General features: G+C 40.9%; 1 protein-coding gene across 3 annotated transcripts in view; it reads left to right on the top strand.

Annotated features, from left to right (window-relative positions):
- The first annotated feature begins 3,433 nt into the window (after positions 1-3,433).
- The window catches only part of mib2 (MIB E3 ubiquitin protein ligase 2), a 69,699-nt gene continuing 46,233 nt past the window's right edge, over positions 3,434-26,899 (top strand). The window contains exon 1 of one of the 3 annotated variants that reach the window (XM_058389569.1): positions 3,434-3,858. In XM_058389569.1, coding sequence (XP_058245552.1) covers positions 3,846-3,858 — 13 coding nt within the window. In that variant the 5' untranslated portion in view covers positions 3,434-3,845. Of the gene's footprint in view, positions 3,859-11,662; positions 11,920-26,899 lie in introns of those variants that run through there. The other 2 variants (XM_058389567.1, XM_058389568.1) reach the window with 2 other exon arrangements.

Genomic DNA, 26,899 nt, shown 5'->3' with positions numbered 1-26,899 from the left:
TGAGTTGACATTTTATTTTGTAAAACTTTAAACCGATCAGAGGTGTGTCCAACACACTACTATTCAAAAGAAAAGCTTTTATTATGACTATATTTAAAGGAAAATGTACAAAATTGCTGACTAATAGCCGGTTAGCTAACCAATCCTCAGCACACTCGTGAGCAAACCATCAGTTATGAACGGCAGTCTAACTCATAATTCCTTCTCAAAGTTTTTTTCCAGAGCTCTCTGTGAGTTTAATCTCTTCTGGGAAGCTTGTATTTCCGATTTAGGAAGTCGAAATTACGAGATCAGGTGAGTTGAAGTCACTTTGAAGCAAGATGGAGGTGTTGGTGAACTGAAGAACAAACAATACGCATCAGGAGAGTTTCTCATTTTGAAACATTTTTATGAAGCCACTGTAAACGTTCGAGTTGTCGTATTCAAACATTTCTCTTTTACAGATGCTTACATGTTAACCCAAGCATATAATAACTAAAAAGAACTTGAGTAAATATTCAAATTCAAGTCTACTACAGACACTGCATCAATTGATTCCATCATGTTTTCTTACTGACATGTCCCCAACCCGGAAAATCCTAGTTTCCCCACTCGTAATTACGACTTTGTAGAGTCATTCATGTGAGTTATGATTCAGTGACGTCACTTCAGCATGGTGCTCCTAGTGAAAGGTAAGAACATGAAAAAACAGCATGATTTAAGGGTGTTAAACAGAGTTTCTGTTCATATTTCAAATAAAATAATACTGCTGATACTTTGATGAATTTAGCTTTGATGAAGCTGCTCTTTTGGGTCACTTTCAGCACTATTAACAGTCAATGCTCACATCAGCTTTAAAAATAGACTAAGCACCAATTAACCAACTCTTTATTTCAGCTAACAGTGACTTCAGATGGCTGAGATTGCTTGAAGAGTCTCAGATCAGACGTAGGAGGATCATTGTATAATACGCAGTATAAGATTAATTGATTGATTATTTTTGGACATCGACATCAGACTATTTCCCTTTAACACGCATCTTAAGGATGGGTTTAGATTGCTGTTGAACTGATTGTAGGAAATTTTAGACACCTTAAACTGCTCTTGAGTTAATTCAATTTCTAGCTGCATCATTTTTCCTTTGGAGCTTCACCAAGTAGGCCTTTTATAGTTCCTTGATGCACTACACAAGTGCATTAGTGAGGTCAGGCACTGATGTTGTGTGTAAAGATACAGTCGGCATTTCAATTCATCCCTGAGGTTAAGGTCAGGGCTCTGTGCAGGCCATTCATGCTTTTCCACTCCAGCCTTGGCAATCCATGTCTTTATGCACAGGGGCATTGTCATGCTGGAACCGATTTAGGCTTGACCCCTGAATTTCAGTATAGCTAAATCTTAATGCTACAGCATACAAAGACATCATATACAATCATGTGATATCAACTTTGGAACCACTATGGGAAAGACCCACATATGGATGAGATGATGAGGTGTTCAGATGCTGCTGACCATATTGTGCACTTGGACATTATTTAGACACAAGGATTGATCAGTTTTTGGAGATAGATGCCCCTTCTCTGTTAGAGAACAAATTAGTTTTAATAATCAGACAATGCTTTACATGATATACTAAATATAGCCCAGTAGACCCAATGCAGCCAGCATAGCTGTATTCTCATCTTCGTCCTCTTATCTAATAATAGATGCACTATTATGGACTACTGTGAAAGTGTTCGGGAGATTCCGGGGGTCCCCACAAGATTAGCTTTGTCAATTGAAGATGATCGTTTTAAAGTCCAGACTCCAAAAAACTGCTTAGTTCAGAGATTGTAAAAAAAGGTGTAACGTTGATTTTACCTACACTGTGTTACAGACCTCAGCCATCACCCTTTAGTCTACAGAGTTCAGGTCTAAAGTCTAGGTCTAAAATTATACTCAAATTAAAAAAATTAATGAGATGTGAAGCATGATTAATTTCTAAGAATAGAGTATCGAGTGTCTTATACCTCTGCTACTAATTGTTAATAATTGCATTTTATTTCTTAATGAACAATAGTATGCAGTAATGTGTGATGTGTCGTTTTAAACAGAAGGGGGCGCTGTTTCCTAACAACGAACGAAATGTATGCAATGCCTTCAATTTGAAACCTACATACCTGGAAAAAAAAATTAATTGCCACAATTATGCAATTAATCAGTTTATCCCCAGCAGTGTTGTGGCAAAAAAATTAAATCCAGTGGATGATGAAAAAATATTCTGAATAAAAATCATTGCGTAATTATACTGATAAGTAATTTGCTCGTAGGTGGATGCCAGAAAGTCATTTCATCAGGTAAAGGCTCAATCTACTATCAAGAAACTCTATATATGCCAGAAAATGACTTCATAGCGGTGAAACTAACATCTTATAAATCTGATTCCTTTTTCTTCTCCTTCTTCATGCAAACTGATGACATGGCTCTGTTCAGTTGCCCCAAGGTTTGAATGTGTGTGTATGTACCAGTCAGGCATAACATTATGAGCACTGAGAGGTGAAGTGAATAACACTGATGATCTCCTCATCATGGCACCTGTTAGTGGGTGGGATATATTAGGCAGCAAGTGAACAGTTTGTCCTCAAAGTTGATGTGTTAGAAGCAGGAAAAATGGACAACCGTAAGGATTTGAGCGAGTTTGACAAGGGCCAAATTGTGATGGCTAGACGACTGGATCAGAGCATCTCCAAGACTGCAGCTCTTGTGGGGTGTTCCCGGTCTGCAGTGGTCAGTATCTACCAAAAAGTATCCTTTAAGTCCTGCAAGTTGTGGAGGTGGGGCAAATGGAGGCCCCACCTCGCAACTTACAGGACTTAGAAGTATCTGCTGTTAACATCTTGGTGCCAGATACCACAGCACACCTTCAGGGATCTAAAGGAGTCTATGCCTCGACGGGTCAGGGTTGCTTTGGCAGCAAAACGGGGACCAACACAATATTAGGCAGGTGGTCATAATGTTATGCCTGATCGGTGTATACGGTGCCTGGAACACCCACTGGAGTCGTCTGTACTGTGAACTGCAGAGAGCGCACGCGCACCACGTCCAGCCATCTTCACGTGCTGCCATGGCAACAATGCGTTCACACTTTCTGAGTACTGTTTAAAAACATATATATTTGTAACACAATTAAGATCAAACGTACGTATAACAAAACAACAACCTCTCCTGCACTAAATGTAAATAAGAAACGTATAAAAGTGTTACAAGAAAGGTGAGGAGTATCGATTAGAAAGCATTCGCGCATGCGCAGTAGCTCTATTGCTAACGAAAGTAGAGTGTCAAGGTAAGTGGATGACGTACAGCTGTCAGCTGTAGAGAGTTCATACACGATATTCAGCCAGTAAGTAATTACCAGAGTGTCCCGTCAACATATCTGCATTAACCATTTCTTTTTAAACGTTTTAGAGCATGCACTGCGTCTGGGGCAAAAACGAGACAAAAAAAAAAAAAAAATAGAAGTGCGGGACGACGTGCGGCGCGTGGGAGTGTCAATCTGAAGCCCCGTTAGCATAGCACGCCTCCTGTGTTTTGACTTCCGTCTCTACGGCTCCGCTAGACACGGACAGAGATGTCGATTTTTTGACGCTGTCGTCGCCAGCATGGAGTTGAAGTAAAGCCAAAAACCCAAGCCAGGGGAGGTTTGTGAATTGCTCACGGACGATATCTGCCGACACCGATGACGCCGAGGCTGCTGGCTGCTGCTAGATAAGAGCTGTCTGTAGTGGTGACACACATGACTGTTCCGTTATGGTCGTCGCTCGCGTTTATCTCCAGCTTGGCCTTTAAACACATTCAATAGCTGGGAAGGTGAAGTTTACGCGGCGGTATTAATGCTGTCGACAGGTAAGCTATTCGGATTTTTATTCCTGTAATCGTGATATTAATGGTGGGCGATGGCTTGGTGTGGTTTTTGTGTAACCTCTGCCTCATGCATTGTCAATAAATCGTATGGAATTCAATGCAGTCCCAGCTCTCCATTGTTCCTTAGTAACAGGTACCTCAACATTTAGGAATCAAAAAAGATAACAGACCTTTTATTCTGCATAACAAAAAATGTGAGTTTAATACTATGAATGTAGCTTGCTAGCTGTCTTGTGTTGAATATACAGAACAGATGTAAATGCAGGGTTTTTTTTTTTATTTTTTATTATTGATTGTGAACCAGTGTAGAGAATTCTTGAATATTCCTCTTATACACATCCGAGGTTGTCATTACTGCATGAACAGAGCCAGAAGATCTGTGCATTACATCTGCATATGCATGATGAGACTCTTGTCAAAAGTTTCTTTCCGAATATCTGCTTTTTAAATGCATGTGAAGATATCTGGAATAATATCGGATGGAAAATGTGAAGCCCGTGTCTGTACTGGCGTCATGGTTTCAAAACCCCATCGGTCCATCCATCCACCTTCTATACCGCTTATCGTACCGTGGGGAACTTATCCCAAGGGACTCGGGGCGAACGAGTTCATCACAAAGCACAATCGCACATACAATTAGAGATGCCGGGTAGCGAACAGCATATGTCTTTGGAGTGAGGGAGAAAACCAGAGGACCCAGAGCAAACCCCTGAGGTACGGTGAGAATGAACAAACTCCCTGGAGGTGCGAGACAAACGTGCTAAACACCAAACCACCACAAGTTCACAATGATCTTTCATCCTTTGAAAGCTTATGAGAAAAGTGACCCAGAATGCCTTTGGGTTCCCGTGCCAGAATGGTGTCCGTGCTCGTGTCGTCTCTTATTCAGGTCCGTTTAACAGCGTCTTATTGATTATATTAACTCAGTATTTGAACTGCCTGTCAGGTCATCTTTGTCAGCTGTCATTCAGTGTAGGGAACCGTTTATGGATGTACGATTCTTTGTCATTATCTCAGATCAATACTTTAGCCCTCAGTATCAGGTTTGCAGGCCTTGGGGGATTCACAAAGATGTTGCAAAACAAGTCTTGGTTTATCAGTTCCTATCGTTCCAAACCACAATCTTTCATGCTGTGCAGATCTACAGGAATGTAATCAAGTGAAAACTGGCTTAGAAAGAAATATTGTGTTTCCTCATAGTGCGTTTTAATCGTAAGCCATATTTAGTTCCTGGACAAGTCAATGATGTGAAGTCATGAAAGTGTTTTGTTTGTCCAGTAGGGGATTTTGTGGGGCTGCCCAGATGTGTGTGTGTGTGTGTGTGAAGATGTCAGTGACACTGACTCTGTCTGGTCTCTGACTGTCCAGCTTTGAGACTAAATATGAATTTAACTTGTGGTGCAGTTTAACCTGGAACTGTATTCAAGTGTGTGTTAGGAACGTCTACTCAGAAATATGATGAAGATATTTGATTATATTTACTGATACCCTGTTATCACCCAGGAATAATTCTTTTCCTATTATATCTGCATTGCTTTATTTCTTTAACACATCAGTCTGCCAAAGATGACAATTTTTTTAATGTATTAAAGAATGATGTTTGTTTTTTTTTCTTTAACTGTTTATAGTTTAACCCATCTACTGTTGTATAGACAAGTGACTTCCTGCTATCACTTACCTCAAAGCGAGTGCCAGTCATTCCAGTCTCTCATCAGCCTTTCTTTTATTTTTATTTTTATTTTTATAGCAAGTTATCAAGAACCCGGAAAGTGTCTCTCTCTCTCTCTCTCTCTCTCTCTCTCTTTCTCTCTGTCTCTCTCTCTCTGTCCTGTGAGCAATGAAAGTAATGATTTCTTGGAGACTGCTTAATAAATTTTGCCATATAGAATGCTTTAACAATGCAAACATTTGATAAAAAAAAAAGATGCAGATCGTCTTACCAAAGAAGTCCTCGTTAAGGAGCTTATTACAGATTATTACAGAAATGTGCATGTATTAGAACAAGCTTATTAACAGCACTGTTGTCAGAGCTGCTGTTGGAAAACAATTAATCAGCACCTCGTGACCGATCAGATTAGAGGCTTAGAGAAACAAGGCTGTGGAAATAATATCATGTAAAGCTACGTTCACACATGCAGTCATCTTGTCGCTGTACTATGGAGTCAAAAGTAGGTGTTGCTATAGTAATAACGTTTATCAGTGGGTGAAGTGACTAGCATTCCACTTGACGACAATCTCTGGTGGGAGATTTGATGTTTGTATATAAAATTCATGCATGTGTGTGTATATATGCAATATATCGTATATACAAGATGAAGGAGAGGCTTGTGTGTTGCTCTCTGCCATGGATCACATGCGCTCTACTGTCTTCATTCCTATTGGGACTGTACCAGTCGCTCCATATTTGCATGAGGGTTAACTTTTCTCGGCTTTGTCACGCAGCTGGTCACGCCCACATCTAGTCACCAACGGTCGCCCTCATTCGTGTCACGTGAAGTCGGCAGATTTCTTTGAAAATTAATGATATCCAGTGACTTTGTCGCTGCGAGTGTGTGAACATACGCCGATCAGGCATAACATTATGGCCTAATATTGTGCTGGTCTCCCTTTTTGCTGCCAAAACAGCCCTGACCCATCATGCACTGTGTATTCTGACACCTTTCTTTCAGAACCAGCATTAAAGTCTTCTGCGTCTGTTGGATCGGATCACACGGGCCAACCTTTGCTCCCCACGTGCATCAGTGAGCCTTGACTGTCCATGACCCTGTTGCCGGTTCACCACTGTTCCTTCCTTGGACCACTTTTAATAGATACTGACCACAAGAGCTGCAGTTTTGGAGATGCTCTGATCCAGTGGTCTAGCCATCACAATTTGGCCCTCGTCAAACTCGCTCAAATCCTTACGCTTGCCCATTTTTCCTGCTTCTAACACATCAACTTTGAGGGCAAACTTGCTGCCTAATATATCCCACCCACTAACAGGTGCCATGTTGAGGAGATAATCAGTGTTATTCATGTCCCCTCTCACTGGTCATAATGTTATGCCTGATTGGTGTAGGTCCATAATCACATGTGATGGCTTGAATATGGTCACTGGATTTCTTGACTAAGAAGCTAAATAAGAGCATGCCTTTGCGCTCTAGATATTTATTGAAGTCTGCAATGTCTGTTTATTAGGCAGTTTTTCTTACTGTGGATTGAGAAAGTGTGCATTGTTGTTATTGTTTCACCAAAGCTGTTGGTGTCTGTGAATTTTGTGAATGCTTTCTGTGAATACAAAGATGTGATCCATGAGGCTTGTGCGATTTTAAAGGATATTTCTATGTAATATTACACTGCACCAATGTACAGGCATGTTTACTTTGATTACATTGTATTACCAAACCTGCCAAACTGCACTCCTGTGTGCTCTCTGAAGTCCTTTCTTTCTTGGCTGTCAGTAGTACATGAGTAAATCATTTATTGTGATTGAATTTTTATTATTATTATTTAAAGAATGGTAAATCATGAGCTGTGAAAAAAAATCAATATTGCCCTGTATCCATATTTTTCAAAACAGGGCTTGGCTTTTTTTTTTTGGGCTGTGTAGCCTCCCCCCCCCCCCCAACACACACACGTGTACATATGCACGCACATGTACTTACCCACCTCTCTTTCAGCGGTGTTCTTTGTGCTTTTAAGGTCTTTAGATATCAGATACAAAACTCAATGGCAGATCCTTGTTCAAAATCCCTGAGCTTTAAGGCCATTTCTTTCTTTTATTATTCTCCAGTTGAGCACACAACCCAACCCTCCCCCAGTCTCCTTAATATGACCAATGCTCTAAGCTCATACAAACACATGCACGTACACGCAAACATACACACACATGCACCATACATAGATACATGCAGTACATACATGTGATCACCAACTTACAGCAGGAGTTGTACAGTGTAGCGTGTGTGTGTGTGTGATTGGGGTATGCCAGTACTAGAAATAGCAACGTGTGCAACAGAGCAGTGGGCGCGGGAGCCGTCAGCTGAAAGCTCTGCATTTGCTTCCCCCGTGCCCTCCTGCCTAATCCGTGCTGATAAGGCACACAAAGGACTAAATGCCGACCGGGTGCTTCAGCAGCACGCACCAGCTCTTGTAACTTTTTTTTTTTTTTTGGCTTTTCACACTCACAGAGAGGGCACCACACTCAGAAAGGCCTTGGTGAGTAAGCACCAGTGATGATTAATATTCCTGATCGTCTTGTCTTTAATCACTGAGCCTGCTCTGTGTTGGTTAGTTTTAGCGTGTTGAACTGATGACACCTGATTTCACACAAGTCTGTTGTTGGAAATGCACCCATGTGTAATTTGTGCCAGTTTTTTTTACTTAGGTGGTCGATTTCTAGCACGGTCAGCTGTCACTGTAGTACTAGGCGATTCTGCATAATACAAGCTTTTTGTTTTACATGTTTTAATGTAAAACAGAAACAAGTGCAACAGTATTGTATCTAGTATCTAGTGTGTGTGTGTGTGTGTGAGAGAGAGAGAGAGTGCATGTGTGAGCGCATGTGTGTTTGAGTGCGCATGTGCACTGTGTGTGTGTGAGAGCATGTGATTACATTGTCGTCATTGTCAGTGGTACATCACAGTGGATCTCGTTTGCAGCGTGATCAGAAGATAAGTCCTCATTATCTGTACAGGGAAGAGCACATCTTAGTCTGACCTATAGGAACATGCTGAGTGTAAACAAACTCTGACCCGCTCTAATAATTGTGCAAGCTTGACCTTTCTTCTGGCTATACATCATGTTTTTTTTTGTAGTAATAGTCTTACGATTGTGAGACGCTTTAGAACGTGTGTGTGTAGAAACTAGTCAGATGTCTTTCTCATAGAGACATTTTGATGAATCTAGTTGTAGCTGTGTGGGTGTGTGAGTGAATGAGTTCATCTCAACAGGACTCATCAAGCTTAGTAATTCCTTTGTAAGTGCCTTCATACGATGTTTGAATTACGAATGATGAACCCCGATTATCAACCTGATGACTAATCCCCAGTGCAGGTTTTCATTCCTCCCTGTCCTAACCACACACCTTTTTTTTTTTTTTTTTTTTCTTTTTGTCTTGATGTAGTTCCTAAACAACAAACAACTGTGGTAGATGTGGTATCTTAGTGGTTACGGTGTTGGAAGGTTGTGAGTTTGAATCCCAGGTCCACCAAGCTGCCACTGCTGGGCCCTTGAGCAAGGCCCATAACTCTGTAAGACCCGTAACCCTCAATTGCTCAGTTGTATAAGAAAAATGAGATAAAAATGTAAGTCTCTCTGGATAAGGGCGTCTGCCAAATGCCAGATATGTAAATGTAAAACAAGTTTTACATCCTGAGTAATACGATTTCAGACGAAGAACAGACTAGGTCATGCTCCATCATACCTATGTATTTTTAGTTCCTGTTTAGGTTTTATCGCTTCACTGTTACAGTGTTGGCTTTACCATTTATAGTTGTGTAAACTAGACAAGAAAAGCTTTTAAACTGCTTTCCCTGAAACTGCGAACTCCAAACTGCCTTAACGGTGCTGACAGTAACCTCTAAAAAAGGATTAAAAAGCAAAGCCCACTGTTGTATTTCAGGGATAATTAGCTGGCTTGGTAACATATAAAGACATCTGATCTCATTGGGTAAAAGCAGAGTTTACCTTTTTATAAAGTTTACATTCATAGAGGAATATATAATATAATATAAGCAGGCAGTCGTGGTTCCAAAAACGTTATACAGTTTTTTTTGTTTTTTTTTTTGTTACTGTGAAATCTAGCACATCAGTTCACATATGGACCACAACAGGTGCCTATTATGGCCGCTTTTAATTGTTAGCATACCAGCTGTAGCAATTAGCATCACCCTGTAAACCGTAATGAAGTGACCGACATAAAAGTCAAGGAAGTGGAAAGAATGCACTTATTCGTTGTGGAAGATATGTAGCAAATAGAATTAGCCTTGTATCTGAGGCACTCGTACCCGGAGGTGAAGTTACAAAACAGTCTGGGAATTCTTCAGCTGTTTCAGGAAGTGGGTCATTTCTCCGTCGCTTGGGTGTGGAATTTACCTTCAGCATGCACCCGTTTTGGTCTTCCCCTCAATCAAGGATCAGAAATGTTTATGTTTATGTAGGAGGAAATCCAATGGGTTTAAACATATGGGAAACCAGAACAGGAAAAAAAATCCCCAGTGCGTAATTCATCCAGTTGAAGCACTAAAAGTTGGAGAATAGTTTTGACATTAAGCATTGAGGCAGTACTTCCTTTAAAAAACTACATGAGATATTTTTAGTATTATTACTTAATAATACCTTCATTATTCTTCATGAGTCAGACTACTAACCTGACGCTACAATCATCCTACTATGTTTACTCAGCGCTATCTGTTTGAGTACACTGAACCTTTCCAGCCTGGTGATTGTGTCTTGCTCTGGTCACTGTACTGCTGGTGAGATTCTGAAGGGCAGAAAAGTGTATATCTCAGATTGTCGGTGAGTCACAGTCAAGATGCGATCAGCTTGTAATAATCATTAGGTGTGGACTCTGATCTTTACAAACAGGAACACCACTCAATAGCCAACATCCTAACTAAAGTGGACTCTTTACAGAGACAAAAATGGCCTTTTCTGCTGGATACCAGGCCACATCATGCTGCCTGGCAACAAACAAGCAGACACTGCTGCTAAAGACTTCCTTAGACTGAGAATTACACGATCAGATCCCACAATCAGACCTCAACCCAACTCAAAAACAAAAGACGCTTCCTTCATTGCAGCTCTGAAACCAGACACGATGCAAAAGATGTCGTATTAGACACTCAAGACTTCCTGTCTTGAGTGTTGAGTGCATACTAATAGTCCTGTTCTTTTACTCCAAAAATACACTAGCGGTTTGGGACGCCCCTCCAAATCATTGAATTCAGGTGTTGTTTTTCGGGGGTTGGACTCGGCCCCTTAGTTCCAGTGAAAGGAACGCGTAATGCTTCAGCTTCATACCAAGACATTTTGGACAATTTCATGCTCCCAACTTTGTGGGAACAGTTTGGGGATGACCCCTTCCTGTTCCAACATGACTGTACACGAGTGCACAAAGCAAGGTCCATAAAGACATGGATGAGTGTGGAGGAACTTCACAGAGTCCTGACCTCAACCTGATGGAACATCTTTGGGATGAATTAGAGCGGAGACTGTGAGTCAGGACTTCTCGTCAAACATCAGTGCCTGACCTCACAAATGCGCTTCTAGAGAAATGGTCAAAAACACACTCCTAAACTTTTTGTGGAAAGTCAGAAGAGTTGACGCTGTTACAGCTGCAAAGGGTGGGCCAACTCCATATTACATTCATGTGCATGTAAAGGCAGACATCCAGGTTTTGGAAAGGCTCAGAGACTCCGCTCTGATTCATCCCAAAGGTTTACTGATCTCGATCCTGCCATGAAAATAGGCATTGATAATGACACTGCATTAAAAAGAACAACAAATAAATCGAGCCGATTATACTACGGATATGAGTGCACATGTTCTTTTTATAGTCAGATTATATGCATCTGCTAACATGACACGTGCTGTTCAGTTCGATCTCTCACCAGTTTGCCTCTTCGGATCTATTAGCTAATGATTTCACAACAGCGATTAGCTCGTTACAAGCTGCCAATCCATCCGAACATTATCGATCGTTAGCGTCTGACGCCGGCATGTAATCTAATTCTCTTGTATACACCAGCTGATCCTTGTCTCTGCCGTAACGGATGTTTTTTAAGCACGCTGACTCGTGTAGCTCATCGACAGATTTCTGAATTTTTGTTGATTTTGCTTTTTCGAGTTTGGTCCCGAAGAGCACAGTGTCGATCTCTGTACAGAGAGCAAAGTTCACCCGCAGAAAACCAAAGTGTTATGGACGAAGGCAACAGGCTGCACGATTTCACCAGCTGACACAAGTGAGAGAAGAGCTGAAGAGAGGTTAAATGTCTCACTGGAAATTAAACCTTAGAAGATGCTCAGGGCAGAGAGAAGTCTCAGATTTGAGCTTCATGTGGTGTAAGTTATTTTCTTTCTCGTTACTGTGTAGTAGCTTATTGGACAGTAGAAACGAAAAAGGTAAAGGTATTATTATAGTTATAATAATTATTATTATTATTATTAATAGCGGTAAGTTGCTGCTTTATTTATTACATTTGTTTGTCTGGAGTTGGAATCCTGACAGTCTTGATAAAAGCGTACGATTTTACGTTGCCGCATGTCATGTCGATTTTTCTCTCCCACGCCACGTTTGTCTAAACTTTAGCACAAAAAAAAAAGGAAAATGGTGTTTCTCGAAGGTTCTGAAGAGTCGAAGTCACGCTCCCAGTGCGTTGTTTATCCTGGCTGATTATTGATTTCCCCTCTGTAAACTGTAGGTCACCATATGTGTCTAACAAAAAGCCTGTAATAAAATCCAGTTCCTGCATTTTCACTCACATAATCTGAGGAACCGTGCGCTGTAAGATGGAGCTGGATTTCATTCAACTGGACCTCCAGATTTGGAAGAGGTTTAGACTCCGAGCATCGCTGCACTTTTGCAGATCGGGATTGAAATACTTTTTCAGCTGGTTATTTAAAAGGCGTCGTGTTCGATGGGTGCATGAGGTAGGCTTGTAGGATTTACTGTGACCTGATATGGCTTACGTAAATCATCTTTTTATTCCTATTTTTGTACGCTTTTGTCACATGTATGATAAAGGTGGAATTTTTTCCCCCATTTCCTGTTTTGTAAACAATAATAGCAATACTCTCTCATTTCCCTCACACTGACTCTTACCTCTTAAGTACACCACTTCAATACTTTAGCAAATATTCACACAGTCATGCCTGAGGTTCAAAAGGTTCCAGCTTTATTTTTTTCCCCACCCTGCCCTAATCCCCACTCCAGCTTCATGTACTGTACTCTATAATACGGTCCGAATCTCAGGAACTGGTCTGAATGGTGTTTACCCGCTGTCTAGACTACACTGAGCCAAAGGAAGCAGAAGTTCCTGTCCTAGCCTTTTCTAGTTTGCTGGGTCACGTGCTGATTTGTCAGAAAAGCTCCGACTTTTTGGTTATCAAAGCCAGAGTTAGGAACGGCGTGGGTGATAGTACAAAATATCACATCGTAAAATTTACAAGATATTTCGATGCTACTCAATGTGGTAAGATAAATATAAAGAAAATATAAAGAAAAAAAATTAAAATGTATAAAAAGATACTCACTACTTATATAGTGAGCTTAGAAGCTGACCAAACAGTTTGAACAGGAATTTAGCAATTTTTTAAAATAATAATAATTATAAAACAAAAACACTACACATACACACACACACACACAAACCCCAGCCATCAGAAAGAAGTCCTGCTGATGTTAGCTGGTTGGGGTCAAAGGCAATCCAAGAAAACAAGAAATTCAAAACCAAGCAAATTAAAAAAATACACAGAATAAGCAACCGCACTACATAGATATATATTTTATTGTTTATCTTTCTTAGCCAGCTGGGTTGCTAGCATCAGTCCAAGAGCTGCATGAACACCACAGCACAAGGCTGTGAAATCAAAGGAAGAGAAATGTTTTATCCCTGAAGCCAAAACACTTGTTTTACCTTCCTAGCTAACATTGTGACAATGAGGAAGCTCGCTATGTTGAACTGCGGCTCAGCACAAAGAGACTACAAGTAGCACAGAGCTCACATACACTATATTGCCAAAAGTCATGTGTTGTTTTTCAGGGGTTGGGCTCGGCCCCTTAGTTCCAGTGAAAGGAACTCTTAATGCTTCAGCAATACCAAGACATTTTGGACAATTTCATGCTCCCAACTTTGTGGGAACAGTTTAGGGACGACCCCTTCCTGTTCCAACATGACTGCACACGAGTGCACAAAGCAAGGTCCATAAAGACATGGATGAGCGAGTTTGGTGTGGAGGAACTGTGGAGTCCTGACCTCAACCTAACAGAACACCTTTGGGGTTTCCACAAATGGAAGTCTGACCTCACAAATTTGCTTCTAGAGGAATGGTCAAAAATTCCCATAAACACACTCCTAAACCTTGTGGAAAGCCTTCCCAGAAGAGATGAAGCTTGTAAAGGCAGATGTCACAAAACTTTTGGTAACATAATGTAGTTGGTTTCCACAACACAGCACCAGTTTTTCCCATTTCGTGTTCAATAAACTTGATTTAAGTCACCACTGTGGATTTTTACAGTGTAGCTTAAAGACAAACGCCCAGATATGTAGAGTGTTGGCTATTACAGAACACGCGAAGCTTATAGACAAAATTCCTTCTTCAGCTGTGTAAACAAAGTGCTTCTCAAGCTATATTGCTATATATACACATGTGGCCTAGAACAAGGGTTCAAAAAGATTTTTGAGCTGAAGACCCCTTTAAGTGAAAAATAACTTTCACAGAAAAGTATTATTTAAACACATACAGTCATTTTAAAAAAATGTATTTAAAAATATTTATAAGTCTGTTTGAGTTGTAGAGGTTTGGCATGAACTTCCTGTACTTTACTGTAACAAAAAGGCGACCTGTGACCTGTTCTTCACCCGTAACACGTTGAGAACCTGTGACCTTGTGAACATGTTAAAGAAAGGTTTTTATCGAAGGATCAGAAATGCATACAATATCTACATCCCTGTTAAAGCTTGCTGGAGCTTTGACTCCCTCTTTCCAGCATGCATCTGTAAGCAGGTTTCTGTTTAAAGCATGCTGGGAGGTGCTGCCTGGATGGCCTCCTTAGCATAGCCACAGTGGCACTCTTCATCCATCTGCTTCACCTAGCCGAGTGGTTTTTCCCTTCAGTGTGAACAACCTTGAGTAAACTGGCATCAGTGAATGCTAACAGGTGGCACGTCTAACTAAGGCCCCATGGGGGTACAGGGAGCGCGGACGCCTACCTTAGTATGTCACTGTACTGAAGTGGGGCAGGCTACGACAGGGTCAGTTTGCTACTCCACTGCCCAGGAATAACAGCATTATTACACACACTTTTAGTTATTATATTTCTTATTATTTACAACCTTTAGTGGACGATCAAATAATCTATGGACAATGTTTTTCTGTGTAGTGTTGCCATTTTTGTGATTTTTGCTTTGTTTCTAAATTCTGTGGTAGTTTTTAGTATGATTTTTTTTTTTAGTATTTTAAAAAGAGCATAATTTAATTTCATAATATTTTGTAAGTAAGTTAATAAGTTGATACGAGTGAATATTTAATTTTTTTTAAAGTATTGTCTGGAAAAAGAAACTCTTTCCAGTTTCTGTGTGCCAATAAAATAACAAAAATAAAACTAAAATAAAATGTTATTTTATTTGTCTCAATTGCTAGTTGCAGCACATACTGATAAAAAATTGTTACTGTGGCAACCATTATTAGAAACTCCTCCTGGTGACTCTACTAGAATCTAAACTCGGTGTACGTGAACGTCGCTTTCACTAAATCAGGAATATGACGTCCGTTCAGCGGTTGGGTTTGGATTTCCGCCTTTTGGTTGGATCTTTCCACTGTGGTTGTGTTTCTTAGTCCACAAATTTCATAGTCTATTCTCGCCTGCCACCGTAGTTACGAACCAAGTCTCGCTCCAGTGGCAGAGCCGACTCGGTGAAACATTTACAAAGTCTTTTAAATCTAATTTGACGGACGCATTTTTTCCAGTGGCGTATCTCAGACTTGCATTAGTGTGTTTAACGCCGATTCGAGGAATGAGCTGAATGAGAGCTCAAGAGAGTTTAAATCTGCTCTTTTAACGGCCATTCAGAAATGGTTCACAATTTAGTGCTTAATGCTGTAATAGGTAGAATAGAAATGGAGTGTGTGTGTGTGTTTGACAGTATTTGACAATTTGTGCCATTGTGCATCATAAAATTATCATCATAGTTTATCAGCTAGCTCTTATGTAAACTTTTTCAGAACACAGTGTGCTCGGATGAATACACGTAAGAGTAGGCGCTGTTCAGATTTGATTTACAGTGGGGAAAATGGGAAAATTGTGAAAGGAATGTCTGTGAAAGAAAGAGCATGTACACACACACACAGGTTTGAACCCATGAAGAATATTACTCTAATATAATTATCTAGTAAGAATTTGAATTTGGACTACACAAATATAGCTTGGACCTAAAGTGTGTCGAGAGAAAATGTTGAGTTTGGAAAGTGTTTGATCACACTTGTCACAAATTTCTGTGACATTGCTGATTACAAGCTCTAAATGAAGAATTACACCGTACAACATTGTTTGTTATTCCGGGTTACACACCACACCTTGTGTAATTGCTAATGGTATTCGGCTGTAACCTATTAGTCTTTGTTGTAACTATTCACATAGCAGCGAAGCACTTTGCTATGTTACCAGTAAGACATGCAATTGGAAAGAATACAATTGTTGGACATACTGTACCCATGTGTGCCTTCATTGTTAGGTGTGCTGAAGTAAACCCATTGGTATTCTAGCTCACTGCCAACCTAAATATAAGCACCACTTAACGATTCAGAAATATTACCACTTACGATTGCTGTGTATTCGTTCGGGATGTTTGGACTGCATTACAGGATACAGTGGACAATCTTCGTCCCAGCAACCTCTGACTTCAGGACATCAGGGAAACACTTATAGGACAAATAGTGCAAGGTGAGGAAAAAGAATATACAGTGTGCAATGTGGACAGATCAGCCATAACAGTAAATCTTTTGACAGTCAGCTCTCGAATGGGCATATTGGTCCAAAAATGGTCCAAAGAAGGACAAACGGTGCACCGGTGTCAGGGTCACGGGCACACACGGATGCATCATCGATGCACGTGGTGAGCGAAGGTCAACATACAATGCTGAATGCTTCTCCCTCGTCCTTCTCCTCCATGAATCAACAATCCGGTCCTTTTTGTTTTATTAACATTTAAGGAGATTGTTGTCCTGACAGCACTTGACTCGGTCAGCCGCTTCCCTTCCCTCCTGTACGCTGACTCATCATCAGGAGAGAAATGGCTGACCTTCTGAAGTGCACTATAACCTTCGAAAGATCTAACACATTTGATCTTTCTTTTCTCATACCGTCAGTAACATCCACAGTTTGATGAGAATCTGATAATGAAGCAGCAGTAATCAATAACGTATGTGCCAGTCATGTTAGAGGAACAGTACGACTCTGGAGACCACAGCTGTTGCTGATTTTTCCCCGGATGAGTGTGCCATGGTTTTTCTTCAATACACACACATCTGTAGCTTGGGTTGTGCTTTTTCTGTTTTTTGAACATAGTCTGACTCCTGGAGGTGAAGCGTGAAACAGTTGCATCATGTTTTCGTACTTATTGACTTCACAATAGGTGCCAAAGGAGCGATTCCAAAATGGATATAAAGCGGTGAAGGAAAGAGTTTTAAACAGTGGATATAAGTTTAAACACTTCCAGTTCCATCATCCTGATGTGAGTGGGTTTTTTGAATGGATTTTTGGTTCATGGTTAATACAAGCTCAAGATATTTTCATGTTTTATTCATACACCGATCAGGCATAACATTATGAGCACTGAGAGGTGAAGTGAGTAACACTGATTATCTCCTCATCATGGCACCTGTTAGTGGGTGGGATATATTAGGCAGCAAGTGAACATTTTGTCCTCAAAGTTGATGTGTTAGAAGCAGGAAAAATGGACAAGCGTAAGGATTCGAGCGAGTTTGACAAGGGCCAAATTGTGATGGCTAGACGAATGGATCTCCAAAACTGCAGCTCTTGTGGGGGTGTTCCTGGTCTGCAGTGGTCAGTATCTATCATTGATGCACGTGGGGAGTGAAGGCTGGCCCGTGTGATCCGATCTAACAGACGAGCTACTGTTGCTCAAATTGCTGAAGAAGTTAATGCTGGTTCTGATAGAAATACACGGTGCAGGAGCATTTTTGGCAGCAAAAGGGGGAACAACACAATATCAGGCAGGTGGTCATAATGTTATGCCTGGTCGGTGTAGTTAAATAATGATTCTGATCATCCAAATAATGGACACTTGTATTAATTGTCTGGTCCATCCATCAGTAGAAATGGGTGTATTGACAACCAGTATAAAATAATATCTTATTGTTGCATACAAAGCTTGCCTAATTTTTCACTAGGAGCAAAATTCTGTGAGTGAATGATTTTGACATTCACACCTGGAGGCCCTGAGTTCAGTTAATTATCAGATTTACTTTTCGGTACATACATTTTCAGTACAGCAGAAGTAAGCATTGCCTGAATATGTTTCTTAAGTTTCCTATTTATTAAAACATCCAATATGATGGAAGTGCAAATGATTTTTAAAATACTACTGAGGCTGTGTAGTGTAGTGCATAATGAAACAAGCTGAGAATGTAAGAAATGGTTGCTGGTTTGTCTCACGATGAAGCACAAGGCTTTTCTTATTTGCTCTGTGTAGCTCTGGATGTGTTTTTCAATCCTGTCTTCTCCTCTACTGAATACGAGCCTCCCAAATGCCACTGTTATCTCTGTAGCCAGGACTGAATCAGCGAGGGAAGGCTGCCTGAATGTAGCAGAGAGTTGGTTGTGTGTGTGTGTGTGGACGCACATGCACTATATTCGTGCCAGTGTGTTATACACACATTTGGCAGATTGGGCACACTAATGTTTCGCTCTACCGCTTTCTGCCCATCAGCGTCATAACTTTATCACGAAGCCAAATTGCTCCCATCAGACCTTAAAGATTTGGAAGCATCTTCAAGAGCTAGTGCATTACTTGTGTACTATTGTATTGTCTCATGATGATAGTGCATAGGATTTTTTTTTTTTTTTTTTTTTTAATCCATGCAAACAAGGAGCTGCTTTTTTTTTTTCTTTAGAGGATATGAGTGTATTTTATTATGCAACATATCATGTGCAGTCGATACTAATTTGTTTGGATGTAGTTTCTGCCATGGGTGAAATTAAAACTAGTTGAATTTAGTAAACATTTAGACTAACCTCGTCACATTTTTTTCAGCAGTGCAGTAAAAGAAGCCCTGAGGCTTTAGAATCGAGTACCGCACCGTACATGCCGAATGGCACTTTAAGGTCAGCATAACCAGTTCACCCATAAGGATCCATTCTAAACCACACATCCCACCACTGAAGATTCCCACTGAGCAGCTGAAAACATCCCCCACTGGGCAGCAACTGCATATGATAATTGGGTCCTGGTGAACCATACAGTTCTTCCGCTCTCACTGGTTCTTTTTTATATGCTATCGAGTCAGATATAGTTCAAGCTTGCAACTATATTCTTCCTCTATCACCCGAGAACACGGGTGATTTCTAGGGTTTGTCTTTCAATTGCAAGCATTCCAAAATTTTATCCAATGTTTGTTTTTTTTTGTTTTTTTTTCCTGGAAGTGCCAGTTTCTTCCCTTTCTTCGGGTGACTGGAGCCTATGTTCCCCGAATCAAGGTGCAGGCCTTTCAGGAAACTTCCTCCCTCCTCACACACAATACAGCACATGGTCTCACGGTGAACTCTCAAACACAGAAGCAGGCCACACATTTAACTGACATGAGGATAGATTTACTCTGAATGTCAGCCAAGCTGGCAGCACCAATCTGTCAGACATTATGATGCTTACCAGTGATGATTTAGTCAGGATGCAGTGTGTGGTACTGGCTTCTGTTGAGGATACTAGGACTGATGATGGCAGTCACAACAGTAATTCATCTAGGTGTGTTGAAGCTACAGGCGTTTCAGAAACAGCTTGCAATGCAGCTGTCTTTTCTAATAAAAGGGTCTTCCTTTAGAGGACAGGGAGCAGAGTGGCACCACCCCATTTAACAATGCCTAATTTCCACAATGCTAAATATTTTTTTTAATAAACTACCAGAGGTTTTTCTGTTTCAAAAAGGGGATTTTTCAACCACCGTATCAGTAAACCTCAGCACTGTGAATGGCATCTTTCTGTGGTCTCGTAAACCTTTTACAGCGTTTTTGAAAGGGACGCATGTTCGCCTACGAGCTTGGCATGGGATCTCCCCTTGTGCTGGAGTCCCCCGAGTCCCCTGAAAGCCCCTACTTACACACCTATTTAACATAACCTTGATGCATAAATCACAGCAAGTCTTGCATGTCGTTCATGTTGCTCTGTTCTAAATAAATGTAAATAAAACCTTCTACACAATCATGGGTGTCCCTTTGCAAAGTAGTGCTGTGATGTTTTCACACACCTCTACAGGTAAAAGGGAATTTAGATGGAATTATTTACTAAGTTTTTCCTTTTTGAATTTTTTCCCCATCTATCTGCTAGAATCTACTTGTGAAATACATTTGATGAATTCGCTGTGTTGTCATTCAGTGCCGCGCAGATTAATACACACGTTCAGGGGCGTGTCCCAAACTGCATAATGTGTGCTATTGAGAATGCCTAGATAGTAATAACACCTCAGCTGTACTGATAATTTGGTATGGTAATATGCACTTTGAGGAAATAATAAATGCTGTATTACATTTGTTCTGGATTACAGAATCATTTATGCACGTCACTGTGACAGTCAGATTTATCACTGTTCTCTAGGTTGTGATCTCACAGCTCAGTACTGTGTAGCATACGTAGATGCCTAGTCACTTCTGGTTTGTATTCTTATTACCTAATCTGTGTTCCCGGTGTATTTGATTATCTAATCTGTGTATTCTGTTCTCCACCCTGGCAAACATACTAAGCGCAAACCAGATAGTGTTAGCATTCTAGCCAAAACACAGCAATAAATATGAAACGTGCCAAGGCCTAGCAAACACCAGGTGTAACCGAGTCCGGCATACAAAAAAATAGAGAGAAACATTCAAACCCTTCCTGTTAGTTGTTTGCTAGTTATTACGAATGATTTAGATAAACATGTACACAACTGGGTAATGAAACAAATTCCACAGTGAGGATCATTTGTGAGGTCATTTGTGTATTCGTTTCCCACCAAGCAGAGAACAAATAAACACTTTACCTCACGCCACTCCTTATCACCTTTAAATCATTTTTTTCCCTTCTCACAGGCATGTGCCAGGTTTCATTTGGACTCCTCTGGGATGCTTTTGGAGATCTGATTCCACCCCAGCTATCAAGAACACACACGCATATCATTTCCTCTCTTTACCTTGCACAGATTACTTATACGGTTATCCTTGGGAAATTAGCCAAATCTTGTCCAGAGATTGCAAAGTATTGTTCATTTTTTGATTTCTTAATAAATCAGGGTTTAAATGTTTAGTATATTTTCAGATCAGTGACCTGTGAGCTGACTTGCTGGGTGACGCAAACCGCAGCTTTATATTTTGCAGTGTGTGAGTCCATGTTAATAAGAAGCATTGTCCGATGACATTGGAAGCGTACAGCACCAGCGAGAACAATGGTCCAGATACACACTTCTTGTGTGACCCTGCGGCTTTGCTGAATCACTCTGTGTACTTGGCACAGCATTTGGCTGTGAAAGCCCTCTCCAAAAGTCAGAATGCATGGCAAGAGGAATTCTGCAGTAGTCCTGCAGCTCTCAGAGTATCTGTGAGGCAAAACCAGCACTGTCGAGTAGAACAAGCGAACTTAAAGTTTGAGTGGGATTGCTGATGTACTGGCTTTCAGAATGATGAATCCCTGTCTTTCCTTCTAATTTGGTCCTATTTCTACTTTCAGGAATTAGACCACTGGTGTTGAAAGGCTGCAGGATTTTTATCTTCCACAGATGGGTGCATTTGATTTCGCTGCCAAAGTAATTAAGCAAGATTATTTGCTATTTGATAGAGTTGCAAAATCAAGTGACTGTTACTCACAAGCAGTTACTCAAACTCACCGAAAGTTCAAGAAAGTTGAAGAGGTTAAAGAAATCTTTCTGTGTTGTTGAATGCATTTAGTAAACACAGTGGCAATATTTTTGTAAAATAAAATTAAATTCTGCAACATTACTATTAGGACTGAACAGTATGACCGTGTGGAATTGATGTGTTGTCTGAGGATATCGTGGGGTATTGGCAATTTTGGCAAATGGGCTGTTCATTTGATATTTTCAGGTCATCACAGCCTGCCACATGGGGCAGGCCTGCTTCTCACAAATCTTTTTAATGTAGAGCCATGCTCTCAGACCCCTGGTAGGCATCAGACTGCCCCTGCTCTACCCTTTAGAGAGGCCATTGGCATCAGAATACTGTCATACTTGGAAGACTAGCCCCCACCAAGAGGTAGGGCATCTAAGACACATGAGGGAGCAGTGTCTTATTAGAGAGAGATAATCAGGGTGGCAAAAGGTCAAGTGGCTCCTTTTGCATTGCACAGAATCTCTTTTCAAGATTTACCTCACTGAGATCAGCTCGACTGTGGGGGCACTACAGTGTTGCCTGTGGGTCTGGCTGAACTGATAGCATCTCCAGATGAGAGCTGTGATCTAGTCGTCCAGGAAACACTTTTGAATGTCACCTTATTGACTCCCCTTACTGATCCCCTAGATCCTAGCTTCTATTTTGCTACGCAGTTGTAAGACTCCCTAAAGGTTTATGTGACCGTGCACCACAACACATTGGATGGCATCTCTCTGGGGTCTCACAGGCTTCTTTCTGTCATTATAAAAGAGGCAAGGTTCCTCCATTCACTAAAGTTCTCTAGGAGCTCTGCATGTGACCTCCCTTGTGCTGCAGTCCCTTAAGTCCTCTTCTTATAAGCCTTTGCAGGCTGCTTCCTTGAAATGGATACCTGACAACTGCCTTTTTGCTAACAGTCTCAACTATAAGAGCTGTGGAGTTCCATGCTCTGGTGATAAGCTTTCCTAAAATGCTTTGGTGGCCATATGACTCTGCAGTGACGTTATAGTTAAATCCAGGATTTCTGCTTATGGCCATATCACTGAACTTAGTCTTCAGAGAGGGCGAGCCTGCCGAGAATTCCTTGCCATGCCAGTAAGCACCGTATAGTATTATTTAGACCAGATGGCAGTTATCCGATGCTCAGACCAACTGTTCATCTGCCACAGAGGAAATATAGGGGTGGCTTCCTTGTCTAGGTTGAAGCTAGGCCACTGGGTAGTGCATGTCATTACTTTTAGGACTATAGGATTTCCAGCCAGAGGAAATTCTCTTCCTCTTGGGCCTTTTTAAAAGGTGTCTGGCTTCTGCTACACAGGCATTACAATGTAATTTCTCCGGGTTCTCCACGGTTGACAATGCGGTAATGTCTGACCACTTAGTCCTAAAGTGAATTCTTTTTCTCTTGACATTGTTGGCATATGCGTTTCTCACAGCCTCTTTTGGTCAGAAGGGGTGAAGTAAATGGCTAGTCACATGTAGCTCTGGTTCTCTGTATCATAGATAACCTCAAGGGTTTCCTGTAATTAAGAAGCAGTGCTGTCTCAGCGAGACGGTAACAGGGAAACATGGTTGTGTGACTGTGGAATTTTATTGTAAATACTGCATCATACATTACACTTCATGCTACTGATGGTGAAACTAAATCCTTGTTATCTGGAATTTGCTTGTTTTGCTAAATAAAACTGAATATGGTCCATGATTTTCTGAATGCATCTGAAGTCTGATTTATGATAGACCAAGATTAACCTTCATGTCACACACAAATGGAACTAACAATGTTATTTGGAAGGAGCTTTGCATTCCTGTAGAGCAGCAGGGATAAAGGTTATGGACGGATAGATGGATGGCTTCTGCAGTGCTGTAAATTATAGTGTTGTAAAAAGTCCTTTAGCATTACTAGCAATCCATTTCCTATGAAAACAAAATGCAGCCTGTTCAGGCCTCAATAAGAAAGCTGCATAAAAAATAGCAGGATATCAAACGATCACTTTAATGTATGAATCATTTGCTTTGCTTCTCTGCAAAATTCTGTCAATTAAATTTTTACTCTAATTTATATGACTGGTCATCCCACTTCTTGAAAGAGGGTCTAAACAATTATTTGAAGACTTCTCAGGGCAGCAGAGCTCTTTATTTGAACTCAGGCTGAATAATTTCATTTGATTTAAATGTAAAAAAAAAAATGTCCTGAGGTTATAGGTTATTAATTCAGGAAAATGAGACTTCTGTATGCTCCCATTGTGAGTGCTGCCAGTCCTGTTTGCCCTTGCTGAATTAATGCCCCTTTACTGCTCTTCATCAATTTGAAATTGCCTTGCAGTTCGTCCCAATGGTGTTCAGTGGGGTTGAGGTCAGTGATCTGTGGAAGCCAGTTGAGTTCTTCCACTCCAGCTTTGGCATACAATGGCTTCATGGACTTTGCTTTGTGCACAGGGGCATTGTCATGCTGGAACATGTTTGGACCTTTTAGGCCTCATTCACGCCTGGTATTAACAGGCATCTTGGGTGACCGAATCACAAGTGGACAGCCAAGTTCACACATGGCGTTATGAATGTGCCTTGATAAGATTTCATACATTGTTTGTTTCGCATGGTCAAAAGCAGCTGCATTCATCTCTCTGTTTCATTCATCTCTGTTTCTGCTCTCGACAAAGAGCTCTATTATTCAGCAAAACTTCCAAACAGTCTCGCAGTGATTACATGTCCTCTAGCCGGCCTATCACGTAGACAGTTATCGGTCAGACACATTGAAACACATTCACGTTCACAGTACAAATATGATGTGGCCATATGCATCCCAGACCACCTCTGAATGTGCTTTCAGTGATCGGATCACAACCTGTCTTTGCATTTTAACCCTGTTTTCACCTGTACATAAGTATGTTATGGGTGTACATATATTATATGCACACAGTCAGGTCACTAAATATTTGGACATTGATACAGTTATTGTTATTCGGTGCTAAATATTTTGTAGTGCACCTTTTGGGGGATTTTTGTTGGAAATGAGGTGCCAACTATAGAGTATTCCACACTAGACCAGAGCTGTTTTTCCCATGAGCCCTACTTCCTACTTCAAAACCACTTCCCTCCTAATACCATGAATGATTTCTGACCATCGCAGAACTGCACTTTGGAAAATATGCAAATATAAAATTATGTAATAGAATAAAATGTAGAACAGAAAGTCAGTAGTGAAATATGAAAGTCAGGTCATGAGCACCTGAAATCCTTTTTATTAATCTATGGTGATTTAACGTGATGTCATTTGAATAAACATTTAATATGAAGGAATTCTAATTTAATAAAGGGTGACATTTGCACTTAGCAGTGCAGCAATGTAGGAACATTAATATTGATGGTTTTTCTGTATTTAAAGCCTCCAAAAAAGTTTCGTATTGAGTATTGTTGATTTTATTTTTGGCTAGAATATTTTGGTGGTATCCGTAATAAATATAGTCAAACGATCGTTAAGTCAGACACTTATTGACAGATTTATTTAACATTCTAATCTAGATATTTTTCAGCTCAAAACAACTAAGCCAAACAATTGTTGATCATTCTGGATTTACATGTCAGTTGCTTCATCTAGCTTTTATTAAGGGGGAAAAGGAGACTATCCTTTCTTCTTTTAAAATGCGAAGCTCCTACATAAAATGTGTAAAGTCGGGCACATCTGAAAAGGTCATTTATACATATATCTCTTGGTATTTGTCATCTCACCCACTCACCCACATCCTGCGGTCCTTTTTTTTTTTTTTTTTTACCCCTGGGCCTCAGTACGAATACCTCTGCTCTAGATGTGCAAACAAGTATAAACCAGACTTTAGGTCACATCACACCACCCTGGTGTGGATTATTTTATGGTAACATCGCCCATCGTGTTTTATTCCTTATGCATTGTTCAAAGCTTTATGAGACAGCGGAAGGAGATGATCCCTTTAACACACACCTCTTACTTACTGTAAAGCTGTGTCAAGCCACGCATATTCACGTTCCCATTTGACTGTTAATTCAGTGCCGATGATACAGTTCTTTGTGGAACTAAATAATAACTCTGGAATAAACACATTTAGGGTGATCAAGGCTCTGGGTCGCATTTCCCCAGAAAGAGTTAGGCAAACCCCTGTGCTATTCGAGACTTGATGTACTGCACTGATTGCTTTTAAACACAAGCAGTTCTTTATGAAATGTAAACTAAAACATTTTTTAGTTTTGTATACACTGTGCAAGCATGCTTCTGGTGAAACCATGGCAACCAGCAGTACACTAAAGATAGGCACCCACTAGTGATCAGAGGAGTGGTCAGTGAGTGATGTCGCATGGAAAACATCCTATGGTGCAGGCCTTCTTCAGCTGAACAGAGAGTAGGACTAGTGAAGAATTAGTAGAATAAAAGACATTTAATGGTTATATCAAAACCATTAAATGCCAGAAAAAAGGTGTGCAATCAGGACTTACAAGATTCTCAAACCAGTCAGTGTACATTTTGTGTTCTCTTATTTGAGCACACCTACAGATGATAATATAGACTGCCTCCTGGCTCAGGTGTGAATATAAGAAGAGCATCCCTTACTAACCATTACTAAAAAGAAAGCAACCCCACATTATACTGTACTACTGCGATGTCCTTCCTCCTCCCTCTGTAGCCTGTCCACTCCACCTCCCACTGCGACCTCTCCTCTTCACCTTCCATTCTGGCCTGTCCCCTCCACCTCCCACTGCAGCCTGTCCACTCCACCTCCCTCTGCAGCCTGTCCACTCCACCTCCCACTGCGACCTCTCCTCTTCACCTTCCATTCTGGCCTGTCCCCTCCACCTCCCACTGCAGCCTGTCCACGCCACCTCCCACTGCTGCCTGTCCACTCCACCTCCCTCTGCTTCCTGTTCTTTCCACCTCCCACATTGGCCTGTCCCCTCCACCTCTCTCTGCGGTCTGTCCACTCCACCTCCCACTGCAGCCTCTCCTCTCCACCTCCCACTCTGGCATGTCCCTTTCACCTCCCTCTGCGTTCTCTGCACTCCACCTCCCACCACGTCCTATCCCTACACCGCATACCATGCCCACTTTCCTCCACTTCCCAGTGTGGTTTGTCTAGCCCTCTTTTTGTTATATCTGTTACATCCATTGCCTAAAAACTATAACAAATACCCTCCTCCTCCATCACTAAATAAAGAAGCTTTTGATATGCATTCTCATATCCCAGTCATATTCACATATTCATCCCT

The sequence above is a fragment of the Hemibagrus wyckioides genome, linkage group LG05, assembly GCF_019097595.1.
Source record: "Hemibagrus wyckioides isolate EC202008001 linkage group LG05, SWU_Hwy_1.0, whole genome shotgun sequence".
Classification (NCBI taxonomy): domain Eukaryota; kingdom Metazoa; phylum Chordata; class Actinopteri; order Siluriformes; family Bagridae; genus Hemibagrus; species Hemibagrus wyckioides.
This window is presented reverse-complemented; position numbering and strand designations above follow the sequence as displayed.